The sequence below is a fragment of the Uloborus diversus genome, chromosome 5 (assembly GCF_026930045.1).
Source record: "Uloborus diversus isolate 005 chromosome 5, Udiv.v.3.1, whole genome shotgun sequence".
NCBI lineage: Eukaryota > Metazoa > Arthropoda > Arachnida > Araneae > Uloboridae > Uloborus > Uloborus diversus.
Genome location: NC_072735.1, coordinates 180643859 through 180659111, shown reverse-complemented (window position 1 = coordinate 180659111; position 15253 = coordinate 180643859). Strand labels below are relative to the sequence as shown.

General features: G+C 33.4%; 1 protein-coding gene across 1 annotated transcript in view; it reads right to left on the bottom strand.

Annotated features, from left to right (window-relative positions):
* Positions 1–14905, bottom strand: part of LOC129223319 (nuclear receptor subfamily 2 group E member 1-like) — an 80870-nt gene extending 65965 nt beyond the window's left edge. The window contains exon 1 of the mRNA XM_054857886.1: positions 14674–14905. Within this exon, the coding sequence (XP_054713861.1) occupies positions 14674–14905 (232 nt within the window). The remainder of the gene's footprint in view (positions 1–14673) is intronic.
* Positions 14906–15253: the final 348 nt, after the last annotated feature.

Genomic DNA, 15253 nt, shown 5'->3' with positions numbered 1-15253 from the left:
TTTTCTGCTTAACAAATTGCAAAACTACGTAATTCTTAAGCAAAAAATTTCGCCATTACCATTTAAAATTTTTATTTTTAATGAAATATATGAACAGTTACGTGAGGGACGAAGGGTTGACTTTTTCTTGGAATGGTCCATTATCATTATTATCTTTTTCATTATTTTTTTATTTATTGTAACCAGTGTATCGTTGTCATTTTTATTATCATTATTTTTACTATCATATTAATATTATAATCATCAACATTACTACTTTAATTATCATCATTATCATTAACATCGTTATTTTTATTATCATACTAAATATTATTATTATTAACTCTACACTATAACTGTTTATAACTGTTTAATATTATTTTTATTTTCGTCATCATTATTTTCCTCATTATTATTATTAATCACCATTATTATCATCTTTATCATTAGTTTTTATTCATTATAATCACTATTTTTGTAATTTTTGTCATCTTTTTTTGTCATATTAAATATTATAATCGTTATCATTATTTTCACTGTTGTTTTCATCATTGTCATTATCAACATTATTTTAATCGTTATGATTATTATTATCATCATTATTAAATTTATCATTACTTTTTTTTTATTGTAATCAATATTTTTTGTCATCTTTATCATCATCATTTTTATTATCATAGTAAGTGAAAAATCATCACCATCATTTTCATTGTCATCATTATCATCATCAACATTACCATTATTAATATCATTATCATCTTATTTTTTTTACAGTCAGTATTTTTGTCATCCCTAGCATCATTTTTATTATCATAGTAAATATTATTATCATCATTTACACCCTATAATTGTTACATCACCCTATAATTGTTCATTAATATTTTTAATATCGTCATCATTATTTTCCTCATCATTATTGATCAACCTTTTTATCATCTTAGTCATTACTTTATATTTTCGTAATCAGTATTTTTGTCAGCTTTGTCATCATTTTTATTATTATGATAAACATGTAATAATTATCATAATTATTATGATCATCAGTTATGATATTATCATCATTGTCATTATCACCATCATCGTCATTAAAATCACCGCTATAACTAGTCATTAATATTATAAATAATATCATTTTCCTCATTTTTTTCATCATCATTAAAATCATCTTTACCATTATTTTTATTATCGATCATCAGCATTATTTTGCTCATTCATATAAATCGCCATTATTTTAATCTTTATCATTATTTTTTATTTATTATAATCATTATTTTTATCATCTTTGTCATCTTTTTTTTTTGTCATATTAAATATCATAATCGTTATCATTATTTTCACCGTTGTTTTCATCATTGTCATTATCATCATTATTAAATTTATCATTACTTTTTTTTGATTGTAATCAATATTTTTTGTCATCTTTATCATCATTATTTTTATTATCATAGTAAATGAAAAATCATCACCATCATTTTCATTGTCATCATTATCATCACCACTGACATCATCATCAACATTATCATTATTAATATCATTATCATCTTATCATTATTTTTTACAATCAGTGTTTTTGTCCTCTTTAGCATCATTATTTTTATTATAGTAAATGTAATTATCATCATTTACACCCTATAATTGTTACATCACCCTATAATTGTTCATTAATATTTTATTATCGTCATCATTATTTTCAACATTATTATTGATCAACATTTTTATCATCTTAGTCATTATTTTATATTTTCGTAATCAGTATTTTTGTCAGCTTTGTCATCATTTTTATTATGATAAATATGTAATAATTATAATAATTATTATGATCATCAATGTTATGATATTATCATCATTGTCATTATCACCATCATAGTCATTAAAATCACCGCTATAACTAGTCATTAATATTATAAATAATATCATCATCATTTTCCTCCTTTTTTTAATCATCATTAACATCATTTTTTTCATTATTTTTATTATCGGTAATCACATTATTTTGCTCATTCATATAAATCGTCATTATTTTAATCTTTATCATTATTTTTTATTAATTATCATTATTTTTGTCAACTTCATCATTTTTATTACCATAATAAATATTACAGTCATAATTATTTTCAATGTTATTTTCATCATTGTCACTACCAACATTATTTTTATCATTATGATTATCATCATAAAAATCATTCTTATCATTATCTTTATGAATATTTTTTATTCATCACAAACAGTATTTTCGTCATCTTTATTATTATCGTCACCATTGTCATTATCATCATCAATTTCTTTATCGTTATTTTTTTTATTCATTATATTCAGTATTTTTTTCATTTTTTCCATCATTATTTTTATTATGATAGTAAATATTATATTCATCATCATTACCATTATCTTCATCAACAATCATCATTATTAATATCATCAATATCATTATCAACATCATCTAATCATCATTTTTTTGTTTTTTATAATCAGTATTTTTGTCATCTTTTGCATTATTTTTTTTATCATAACAAATAGTATCATTGTCAACATCACCCTATAATTGTTCATTAATATTTTTACTATCGTCATTATTTTCCTCATTATTATTATTATTATTGATCAACATTTTTATCATCTTTGTCATTTTTAATTTTTGTAATCAGTATTTTTTGTGAACTTTGTCATCATTTTTACTATCATGACAAAAATATAATAATTATCATCATCATTATTATGCTCATCAATATTAAGATTTTCATTATCATTACTGACATTATCACAATCATCATCATTAACATCACCGCTATAACTGGTCATGAAAATTCATCATTTTCCTCATTTTTTTCCATCAATAATATCATCTTTATTTTTATTATCGTCATCACACACACAGCAATATTTTCCTCATTATCATCAATCACCATTATTATAACTTTTATTATTATTTTTTATTTAATATAATCGCTATTTTTGTCATCTTTATCAACATCATTTTTACTATCACAATAAATATTACAATCATTCTCATTATTTTCACTATCATTTTCATCATTGTCACTACCTACCAGCATTATTTTCATCGTTATTATTATTATCATAAAAATCTTCCCTATCACTATCATCTTTATAACTATTTTTTATTTATCACAATAAATATTTTCATTATCTTTATTATTATTACATTTATTGTCAAAGTTAATATCATTCATCATCATTAACATTACCATTATCATCATCATCATATTTATCTTTGTCGTTATTTATTATAATCAGTAGTTTTGTCATTTTTATCATAATTTTTATTATCATAGTAAATTTTATAATTATCATCATTATTTTCCTCCTCATCATTAACATAATCATCGTTATTCTTAACGTTTACTAACTAAAAATAAAGTAACTAAACAAAGAAGCCATGACAAACACCGCAAAGGATAAGTGAATGAAAGTGATGCTGACTCTAAAAAGGCTGAGAATGTATTGATGAGTATTCTCAAGGTAGCAATTTCAGCAACAGGTCAGTGTTAGAAGCTTGGAGCAGCACCCGATCACTAAATACTAAATATGGAGATAGGGGAGGGGGGACCCTGCATAAATGTAAACACAATACACATTCTTGAAAATGTTTAAATAGCTGACACTTTTGGAGAAATTCTAATCCCTACATGCGGTGCTATAGTTGAGGGAGAGGGGGGGGGGGGCTGACATCGCACTCGAAATATTTTGTTTTTTATTGCGAAAACAAAAACATGTACCCTTCCCCTCCACATTAAAAAGATGGCTATGTAACTGTTGAAAACTGGAAAAAAAAGGAGATGAGTTATCCCAAAGGGGTTGTAGTTTTGGCCGGACAAAACTGATTTTATCCAGGCCACTGACTAAAACCGGTTAAAACTGGATTTAACCACCATAGAACTGACCAAAACTAAATTACATGAAAATACGCTTCTAATTTGTATGTATGTGAGAGATGTGCGTTTTGCAACTAATAAATCTGTTAGTTGGAAGGTTTTTAATTAAGCAGAGCATTTTTAGCCAATTAAATATAATAGTGATTTAATTTACATTATTATAACAATAGTAGTGAACAAATTTCAACTTTCTTCAAAACTAATGACTGAAATTGCTCACAAATAAAACAAAAAACGTAAGGAATACAAAACAGCCTGTAACATAAATATAGTAACTTTTCAGTAAGGTTACTTTTTAATTTTTAAAAGTGTTTCCTCCCCCTTTAGTTTTGTTTTTTAAAAAATGCCTATATATGTTTCTAAAAGAAGCTTTTTTTTTCTCCCATTTATTCTTCAAAATTACTTGAAATACTTTCAAATACTTTACATTTGTGTGTGATAATTAAAATCTATCTATTCAACTTACAATGTTTCACGCTATTATTTTTTTAATGATACTGCATATTTTTCATGTAAACCTTATCTTCTAACCATGCTGTAATTTCTACAAACTGTAAAACGTACTATTTAGATAAATAATGAAAGATGATTGATAATGGTTTGTTTTGCATTTCTTTTTAATAAATTATTATTTGGTTTTCATTTAAAATTTGATAATTATCTAAGTGACCAAAACTGGATAAAACTGATTTTATCCCGGCCGGTTTAAACCGATTTTATCCATGGTTAAAACCACCACTGGCCGAAACTTTTACAACCCTGGGGAAAGATGGGTCAAATGTGTATGGGGGATGGGTCATTTTACATAGAATTTATCAAGAATGGTGACAGAAGCACTTTGAAGGTTTTTTTTCTGCCGCGCAGTGTAATTTGCTTTTTAATGAATATTGTTGTCGTACTTACTCTGTATTTAATAATTCATGGTTTACGGAATGAATATTTTTAGCATCTGAACAGTATTATTTCATCTTTTCACTGCAACAATTCAGGGGTTTGGTCCGATCACTTACTGTCTTGGGGGAAATCACTCAACTAAGTAATAATTTTAGCCTACGTGAATTGATCTACCTTTAGGTATTTGATCAAATCTCCGTTTTCATCATCTTTCATGCTATATATCTACAGTAGACCCTCGTTTTACGCGGGTTTATTTTACGCGGTTTCGATTGTTCGCGGTTAAAGATTTTACACCATTATTTTATTTTACACGGATGAGTTTCGGTTTTACGCGGATGCGGCAACTCGAACAGATAACATTTTCCTCTCTTTCAAAATCCAGACTCCTAAAGATTGCAGATTGCACGTAATAAACTGCATTTTGGCGTGCTAATAACCGAGCTTGGGCGACTGGAGAAGTTTAATGCAATTGGTTCCAGAGCTCTTTCCAGAAGCAAAGTTACTTAACTCCCACAGTTCAGAACTCACTGGAAGAAGAGCTTTTAGGAGTGACAAAGGAGGACAAAAGCAACGAGGATACCGACTTCGGTGAAACACAACCAAGAACGTTTACATTGAATATTTTGAGCCATTCCTAGACAATAAAAATGATCTTTCTGATTTGTTAGTGAAGAAAGATTCCATCATGGAAATGACGCAAGTGATCATGGATGCATTAATGCTCTGCAAAGAATTACAGAGAAATATTCTTAATGACTGCCAAAAAGACTATCATAGCCAGCTCCTCTTTATAAACAGAACACGAAATTAATTTATGTTTTCTTTATACATGACATGCATAAAAGTCAGCATAAGTACACATTAAACTTATTATACAATTAGTCATCACTAGAATGAAGTTTTTTTTTTTAATCTACGGAACCTAAACCCTATTTTAACACTACTACTGTTTGACCACGGATTGTATGTAATTGGGCAATCTGCCAAGTAAAGACGATTCCATCTGAATGAATCTAGCAGGGGAGAAGAGAAAATAACGATGGGATTTTGAGGCACGAGTTTTATAATGTCGCTAGTGCCTTATTCATTTATTGCTTTATCAAAAATAAAATAAAGGGAAACAAAAATAGTTTCCATGGAAACAACAAAAAGAAAATACAATATTTTCATTTCGTTCAGGAACGTAAAAGGAAAATGGTAAGTTCAAAACTTTGTTGTGAATAAATAAATCAATTAATTTTTGCCGTGAGAATATAGATCGAATACACTTTAGATTTAAAAAATGTTGCTGTGAGCAAATTTTCATTTTTACAAAACTAAGGCTAAATAATAGAGAGGCAAAGGTGCACATCTGAGAGAATCCAACTAACATCCCTATAAACTAATAGATACGTCCATTTCCGCCTATAAACCGGATATTAGCCTTTCCATGTAATCGATGGTCAGACAGTATTAGGTCTCAATTTACGCGGTTTCGATTTACGCGGCATTTCCGTGGAACGTAACCCCCGCGTAAAACGAGGGTCTACTGTATATATATTCCTTGAATACAAACAGTTTTCTAATTGATGCAGTGAGAAGCAAATGGATTTATATGTGCCAAATTTTGAAAATTAAGTATAAATAGTATGTAAACCTCTCCTTTGTTTTGGGCAGGAGATGCACCCTGGTAGGGGATGCTATACAGCATGATTAAGAAAAAAAAATCAACGAAAGCTTACTTAGGACGGCAACTTTAAACGCGTTTTGCTCAAACCTTGAAAATGTCCACTTACATCCCTTTGCCTACTGACTCAATCGGGTACTAAATACATGGCTAACAATGTGAAGATTACCTCAGCTTATATGAGAGGTTTTTTTTAATCCTCCAGCTCTGTCGAGACTATCCAAACTGATCACCTACAAAGGGTAAATATTAGTCTTTTTGAGAAGGTAAATTTCCTGTCCTTGTAACAGTATGGAGCCTTGGGTATTTATATTCTGTCAATTTACAGAATATGGAGTGTTTTACTTTTGCTGTTATTATACTTGCTCTGTCGTTGGTGGGGGGGGGGAGGAGGCAAACATTTTAATCATTGACAAATACAAAAGTAAATAATAGTAATTATAAATTTTACTTTGTTAATAAATAAAGTTAACAAATTCATTTCTAGGCTGAATTTAAGCTAGCATAGTTAGTGGAATTTGGGCTTTTGAAACTTTTCGAACATTGCAGGGTTTTAAGGGTTTCCTTTCCACGTCAACAAATTAAAAGCGTGTTTTCTGGTTCATTTTTTTCTCTTCTTTTCAAATTTGTTCTTTTTCATAGGTTATTTCCTGTAGTTTTTAGAGTGATACAGAAGGTGATGGATGTTGGCAATTCAATGATAGAAAAAACGAGCGGATGTGCGCATCACATGACTTCCTTTTACTCCAATTTAATGTCGTTTTTCCATTATCGGCAATTTTAATGTGATTCAATTGTTTACTCTCTAAATATCACCAACAGTGGCCAAATTAAAACCAGATTTAAAAAATTAATTTGAATTTTGTCATCTTGAATTCAAATTATGTTTTTCGCAATCACGAGTGTGTGTGTACATGTAAGCGTGTGCTTGTGTGTGGGGGGGGGGGGGGATATGTGTATGTGTGTGTAGGCATATGTGCTTGTGTCTGTGTGCAGGCATGAGTGTGTGGGTAGTTGTGTGCATGTGAGTGTGTAGGTGTGTGTATGTGTGTAGGTGTATGTATGTGTGTGTAGGTGTATATATGTATATGTGTGTAGGTGCGTGTATGTATGCGTGTAAGTGTAGGATATTGACGAAACCTGGAGACGGTTTTCGCTGGAGGTGCAGCATCGTGAGGAACCGGTCGACGGTGATGCTGCGGAGGGTGCTGGTGGGAAAAATCAAAGGAACGTCAAAAAAGTCAAATAAAAGCAATAAGCAATCGTGATTGCTCAAAAAAAAAATCGCCAAATTTGTCACCGAGTTAGCGACAAAACTTGGCGACCAAAAGACTAGCGATAAATCGCTAAGTATTCACCAAATTATAACACCACTTTAGTTTATATCGAAATTAACAATGATTCCCCCCCCCCCAAAAGGGGCAAAAGACCCCTTTAGAAACACCGAATGCAACCAAAAAGAAAGGTGCACAACTAGACCCCACTAGGAGTCTACGTACAAATTTCAACTTTCTTGGACATACCGTTCTTGAGTTATGCGACATGCATACGCATATCCGCACATACATACGTACATACGGACGTCACGAGAAAAGTCGTTGTAATTAACTCGGGAATCGTCAAAATGGATATTTCGCGTGTCTATACGTTCTAAGGCACTTATCCGCGTGTGGTCGAGTCGGAAAAAAAAAAAAAAAAAAAAAAAAAAAAAAAAAAAAACTCAACATTAATTCGGGGGTTAAGCAAAATGGAAATTAAGGTCGATTTTTGAGTGAAAACTTTTTCGTGAATACAATACTTCCTTTTTTATAAAAGGAAGTAAAAGTGAACATCCAGCATTTATTTGAATTTTATCGTTTTGAATTCAAACCATTTTTTTTTTTGCAATCACGAGTTGCGATAGGACTCTATTTGTTGGATTTTTTCTTTCTACGAATGGAATGGAAATGGCCAAGAAATTTGTACCCGTCATATTATAACTGCTGATTTTCTAGAATAGATAATACGAAGGATATCCATAAAAAAAGAAATGGTGATTAGGATGCAATGATAAAGATTTTACGGTCGATATCTAACAGTAAACTTATCATAAAGATTATCTACTGCTCATAACGTTATGTATTTTTATTTCTTATAAATCTTAAATGATGGGAATGAGTAATCTGGAAGTTCTGAATTTTTAGATGAAGTTTTACTGTTTAAAGTCATCTATGAAGGATTTTTTTCCTCTGAAAAATGGTATTTTACACAAAAGAAAAAAATGAATAAAATTTCGCTCTCTAAATGAATATTAAAAAAAACCGTCGCCATGGTAATTTGAAAATTCAGAGCAACATCAATGTTGGTCAAGTGAGGATAATAATCAAATTGTGATTTCTCAAAAAAAAAGTGTTTTAATAATTTACAGGAACATCATATATACTCGGATGTTGTTTATCTTTACTAATTATAAAGCTGAAAGTCTCTCTTTCTGGATCTCTGTCCGGATCTCTATCTATCAGGATCTCTGTGACGCGCATAGCGCCTAGACCATTTCACCAATTTTCATGAAATTTCGCACAGAATTAGTTTGTAGCATGGGGGTGTGCACCTCGAAGCGATTTCCCGAAAGTTCGATTTTGTTCTTTTTCTATTCCAATTTTAAGAACATTTTCCCGAGCAATATTATCGTAAGATTGACGAGTAAATTACTAAATCACAACGTGGAACCGTAACATGGGCAAGCCAATTGGCGAGAAATTCAGAATACATTATTTGTAAATATATAGGCGTACCAAAAGACATTTTAATTTTCTACTACGGGCAAAGCCGTGAGGGTGCCACTAGTTCTCAAATAAAACTAACCTACTTTCAGCCGACGTTTTAATTTTTCTTCCAGGTTAATTTTGAAGAGGAGGTAAGTGACAAAAACAAAATTTTAATATAACTGCTAAAGGTCATATTAATGAATCGTTTTATATCCAAAACACTTTATTTACAGGCTACAAATGATTCATTTGTCTGGTTTCAGCAGTTATTTTGATGATTTTTAATCGCTTTCTCCTTCTCTTGTAAAATTTTGTTTTTGTCACGTATCTGCTCTTCAATGTCAACTCTTCCATTTTTTTTCCATCGAAATAGAGTACGGTCAGCTGCTGCGGTAAATGGAAATAGAATAACGATGTTTCAATTTCTGATCCTTTGGGATGAATTAAGCGAAAAAAAAAAAATTGTCTCGCGTCCAAGACGGTTTCCTCTGAGAGAAAATGGGTATGAAAAATTTGACTTAGTGACTGATTGTTAGCGAATGAAATTGCGTTTACGTTTTCCCCGGCATTTTTTCGTTAACCTCAAAGACTTGGGGGTAGATAGAAACACCCCAGTTATTTCTCGATGAGGTCGATAATCCCGCCACACTGTTAAAAATTTTCCGGGAAATTTACGGTAATTGTTACTGGCATCCATGTTGCCAGTAACTATTATCGTAAAAATCAAATGTTACTGTAAAATTTTACGGTTTCCTTGGTAGGCCGCAGCAAGCTATTGGCGCTGGGATCGCTCCGGTAAAAATCAGCGATGCGTTAGCCCGCCATTTTACAGTAACAATTACCAGAAAATCTCCCTGAATTTTTAACAGTGCACACAAATCCCGTTTAGAAGCACAAAAAGTTTTACACCAAAGATACTCAATCTGTGACCCATTGGTCACACGTGACCCGCTGCATCCTTCAAATGTAACCCGTAAAATCATTTTTTAAAACATCAAACAAAAAGGCATGCTCTTGATAAGTATATAAAATGTAAAATACACATGAAAGTGTCATTTTTTTAGCCGATTGTTTAGTGGTCTGAGAAGTCTGACTGCGACAGGAAGGTCCGGGTTCGAAGCCCAACTCGGGCATGGACTCTCTCCCCTGTCCAAGGGCGGATTCAGGGGAGGATCAAAGGGTCTACTGACCCCCCTGTGAAAGGAATTTTATTATTATTATTATTAAACTTCAATTTTTAGATCCGAAAAAATAGTACATACAATCAACTAACTTTTTTGGCTAGGTTCTGTAAGGTAGTTCTTCTCAGTTCGCGCTAATTCAAAGGATTGACTAGGTTCGTTCGCTGGGATAGTGCTGTTTTTTTTTTTTTTTTTTGAGCAATCACGATTGCTTATTGCTTTCATTTGACTGTTTTGATGTCCTTTGATTTTATTTTCTCACCGCCACCCTCCGCACCATCACCGTCGACCGGCTCCTCACGATGCTGCTCCTCTAGCGAAAGCCGTCTCCATCCATGTCTTACACAACTACGCACGCACGCACACACACATTCAAACACATACACAAACACATACACACACGCATACATACAGACACCTACACATATACACACACAAAAACATACACATACACACAACTACCCACACATTCATGCCTGCACACAGACACAAACACATATGCCTACATACACATACCCCCTACACACAAATTCATGCCTGCACACAGACACAAACACATATGCCTACACACACATACACATATGCCTACACACACATACACATATCCCTACACACAAACACACATACCCCCACACACAAACACACACTCGTGATTGCGAAAAACATAATTTGAATTCAAGATGTCAAAATTCAAATTTTTTATTTTTTATTTTCAAAAGAACAAAATCTAATATGCTTATTGTTTTTTCAGAGCACTATTCCACCTCAAACTACTATTTGTGTGTTATGCGTGCTTTTTCCAACTATTTTATAGCTGTAATGTCATATACTGTAAGTTTACGGTAACGTGACCAGCCTAACTGCCTAAATAAATATGACTTTTGAAGAAAATTTGAGGGAATATGATCCATGATACAGGTTGTGATATTGAAATATTTATTGGTGGTGAGTGGGTGGTGGGGGGGGGGGGGATAATTTGAAAGGTTTTAGCTTTATTTGGGGTGGGGGGTTAGCCTATGAGGAGGTGCGACATTATCCTTGGAGGAATGGGCAGCCCCGCTTAACTGATACTTAACATAATAGGTATAACGCTGGTCATTGAAACTTGACCCCCCCCCCTTACAAACATTTCTGAATCTGCTCTTGTCCTTTCTTCGTGTCAATGTGTTGTTTTTGTGCTGTGAATGGTTGCCTACCCTATAAACGGGTCCTTATGGGATGTGTGAACTGTAGAAGTCGGACTTCACACCAAATTATGGTACAGTTGGAAAAGTGAAGCAGCGCACCCCGAATTGCCAGCCTAGTTTTGACGTCTTGAATTAAAATGTTTCTCGCAATCGCGAATTGCTGCGATAGGACCCTTCTCGTTGCGTTTCTTGTTTTTACAAATGGAATGGAATTGAAATGGAGAAGAAAACCGAACCCGTCATATTACAACTGGTAGTTTTCTAGATCAGGTATACGAGACATGGCCATTAAGAAAAAAATGGGAATTAGGATGCGGGTAACATGAAATGTTTCGAAATTAAAGGCCAAAAAGCGCCATTTTAGGCCCTTGCATGTGTGTTCGTACGTAAAATCTTGTTGCTTCATGAGGGAAGTGGGTTATGACCTCCATCCCCTCCTTGGCACTTAACAATTATTGTTCCACAGTCTAATATGTCTTCAATTTCATTTCAACTTATTTTCTTCTACCTCGCATGGTTCTACAGTTCATCACAACTACAGTTCATCTGTGATATGTTCAGCTTTCAGATTAGTTGTATCAATGTATTCTAGCTGTCCAATCGAACATTTTGAAACTGTTATTATTCTTATTTACCACAATGTGTTCACCCTACCCTGCCTGGTGGAGTCATTTTTACACTCCTGGAAGAGTTATTTTTACACTTAGTGGTTAACCTTGAACAGTGGCGTACACAAGAGAAAGGTCCAGAGGGTCCACAGATCCCTCCCATGCCATACGTCCCACTTTTTCCCCCGATTGATTACGATTCTGTGTAGAATAATTTCAAATAAAGGTAACAATAATTTCAGTTCAAATAAGTGAAAAAATAAAATCCTGATGTTAAAAGATTTTTTTAAATACTTTGCACTCTTCTATAACGAATTGTTTATAAGACGCAGAATGCTGATTAAAGATGAATACACTGTACTAATCATGTTTTCAGTTTTGTAATTACAGATGAAAATGAGATTCTATGAACTTAAATCCATTTTTTACTTATGAGAAAAGTAAAAGCGTAAATTAGTTTACTCTCTGGTTAATTATTTAAGTAAATATGTTTCATTAAATAATGCTAATTATTTATTCAATTGTTATTTTTTATTTTTTTGTTCTCGGGAATTGATAAAATCAAGTCAATATGTTCGACAGCGTTATTGGGGTACGATATGAGGATGAGGCTTTCGACTTTGGACCCTCCCCTAGCAAAATTCCTGCGCACACCACTAACCTTGAAAATTTTAATTAAATCACTTCAGCGACTCATCAAACCGTTTAAGTCCTAACCGAGACAGGTAACGGGAGTCTCTGAGGTGTATTAGGGTGGTTCAAAAATACATGTAAAAAAAAAAGTTTCTCCTCGATAACAGGGCACCCTTCATTATTTTTAGAATTGTGAATAGTAATATACTGGAAGAATTTTAGCTTCCTATTTCAACAGAAAGAGGGTGCTCAACCCCCTCCCCCAAACTTCATAAGTGTGGGGAGGGGGGAGGGTTAAAAATGCATTGAACTGAAAAAACAATGCTTCATATTATCACATACGAGTAATATGCATATATTTTGCAGTAAAGTGATTATTTGCAAAAAAAAAAAAAAAAATTTGAAATTTGACATCTTGAATTTAAATTATGTTTTTCGCAATCACGAATGTGTATGTAGGCGTGTGTGTTTGTGTGTGGGGTATGTGTGTTTGTGTGTAGGGGTATGTGTATGGATGTGTGGGCATGTGTGTTTGTGTCTGTGTGCTAACATAAGTGTGTGTGTTTGTGTGTGTATTTGTGCGTGTGTGTGTGTAGTTGTGTATGTATGCGCGTGTGTGCAGGACATGGATGCAACCTGGAGACGGCTTTTGCTGTAGGAGCAGCATCGTGAGGAGCCGGTCGACGGTGATGGTGCGGAGGATGGCGGTGGGAAAATAAAATGATAGGACATCAAAATAGTCAAATAAAAGCAATAAGCAATCGTGATTGCTCAAAAAAAAAAAAAAAAAAAAAACAGATGGGGAAATTAAATATTTTTAAATTTGTGATATTTTCTATGCTACGGCTAATGTTAAATTAAGGGTCATTGAGCACTAGGGTGGTTCAAAAATTCATGTACAAAAAAAAAAAAAAAAAAAAGTTTCTCCTAGACAACGGGACACCCTTCAATATTTTAAGACTTGTGGATAGTAATATACTGGTAGAATTTTAGCTTCCTATTGTGGGGAGAGGGGGGGGGCGTTAAAAAAATTCATCGAACTGAAAAAAAGATGCTATTATTAAGTCTAAAAAGATATAGAGGGTGTCCAGGATTCTAACCGAAAAAAAGTTTTTTTGAACCACCCTATTGAGCACCCTCTTAAAATTTGAGTAAGAAGCTAAAATTTTTACAGCATAATACTATTAGTAAGTCTAAAAATAAAAAATAAATTTGAATTTTGACGTCTTGAATTCAAATTATGTTTTTTCGCAATCACGAGTGTGTGTATGTAGGCGTGTATGTTTGTGTGGGGGGTATGTGTGTTTGAGTGTAGGGGGTATGTGTATGTGTGTGTAGGCATGTGTGTTTGTGTTTGTGTGCAGGCATGAATGTGTGGGTAGTGGTGTGTATGTTTTTGTAGGTGTCTGTATGTATGCGTGTGTGTTTGTGTGTGTAGGTGTTTGTGTGTATGTGTATGTGTGCGTGTGTAGTTGTGTATGTATGCGCGTGTGTGTAGGACATGGATGCAACCTGGAGACTGCCTTCGCTGTAGGAGCAGCATCGTGAGGACCCAGTCGACGGTGATGGTGCGGAGGGTGGAGGCGTGAAAATAAAATCAAAGTACGCCAAAAACAGTCAAATGAAAGCAATAAGCAATCGTGATTGCTCAATAAGGGGTGTCCTGCACTGTAGCTGAAAAAAATTTTTTTGAACCACCCTATTGAGCACCCTCTTAAAATTTTAGTAAGAAGCTGAAACTTTTACAGAATAATACTATTAATAAGGCAAAAAAAAAAAAAAGAAAGAAAGAAAGGGGTGTCCTGCACTCTAGCTGAAAAAAAGTTTTTTTGAACCACCATAGGGTGCTACGTCATCAAACGACTCTATTTGTCCAACTCACCCTCCTTCCTCATGGCCACCGAGAGGCACTTCTTGAGCCTGCATGCCTGGCACTGGTTCCTGCGCGCCACGTCCACGACGCAGCGCCCCTGCTCCTTGCACACGTACTCCAGGTTCCTCCGGATGCTGCGCTTGAAGAACCCGCGGCACCCGTCGCAGCTCGGCACGCCGTAGTGCCGCCCCGAAGCCTTGTCCCCGCACACGCGGCACAGCGACTCGGGTTTCTCGTTCATGCTCCCGGCCCTGGGGACGAGAAAAGAAGAACAATAAAATATCAGGAACGCAGAAATTTCTAATTCTGGCAACACAAATACACTGTATTACCAAAAGTATTGGAACACTTTCGAAAATTAAGATTTTTTGGGATTTCTCAGAAAAAAATAATAGTTTAAAAAACTAAAAAAACACGCTTTAGTAGCAAAATGAACTAAAAAGTTACAAATAATCTTTGGATGACAAGTGTATAAAGTAATTGACCAAACACTTTATTTTACTGTAATAGAAAAAAAAAGCGTGGGAGGCTGTCTATTTACATTTTTGCATGGATAACAAGTGGAGAAAATTTAAGACAACTGATAAGC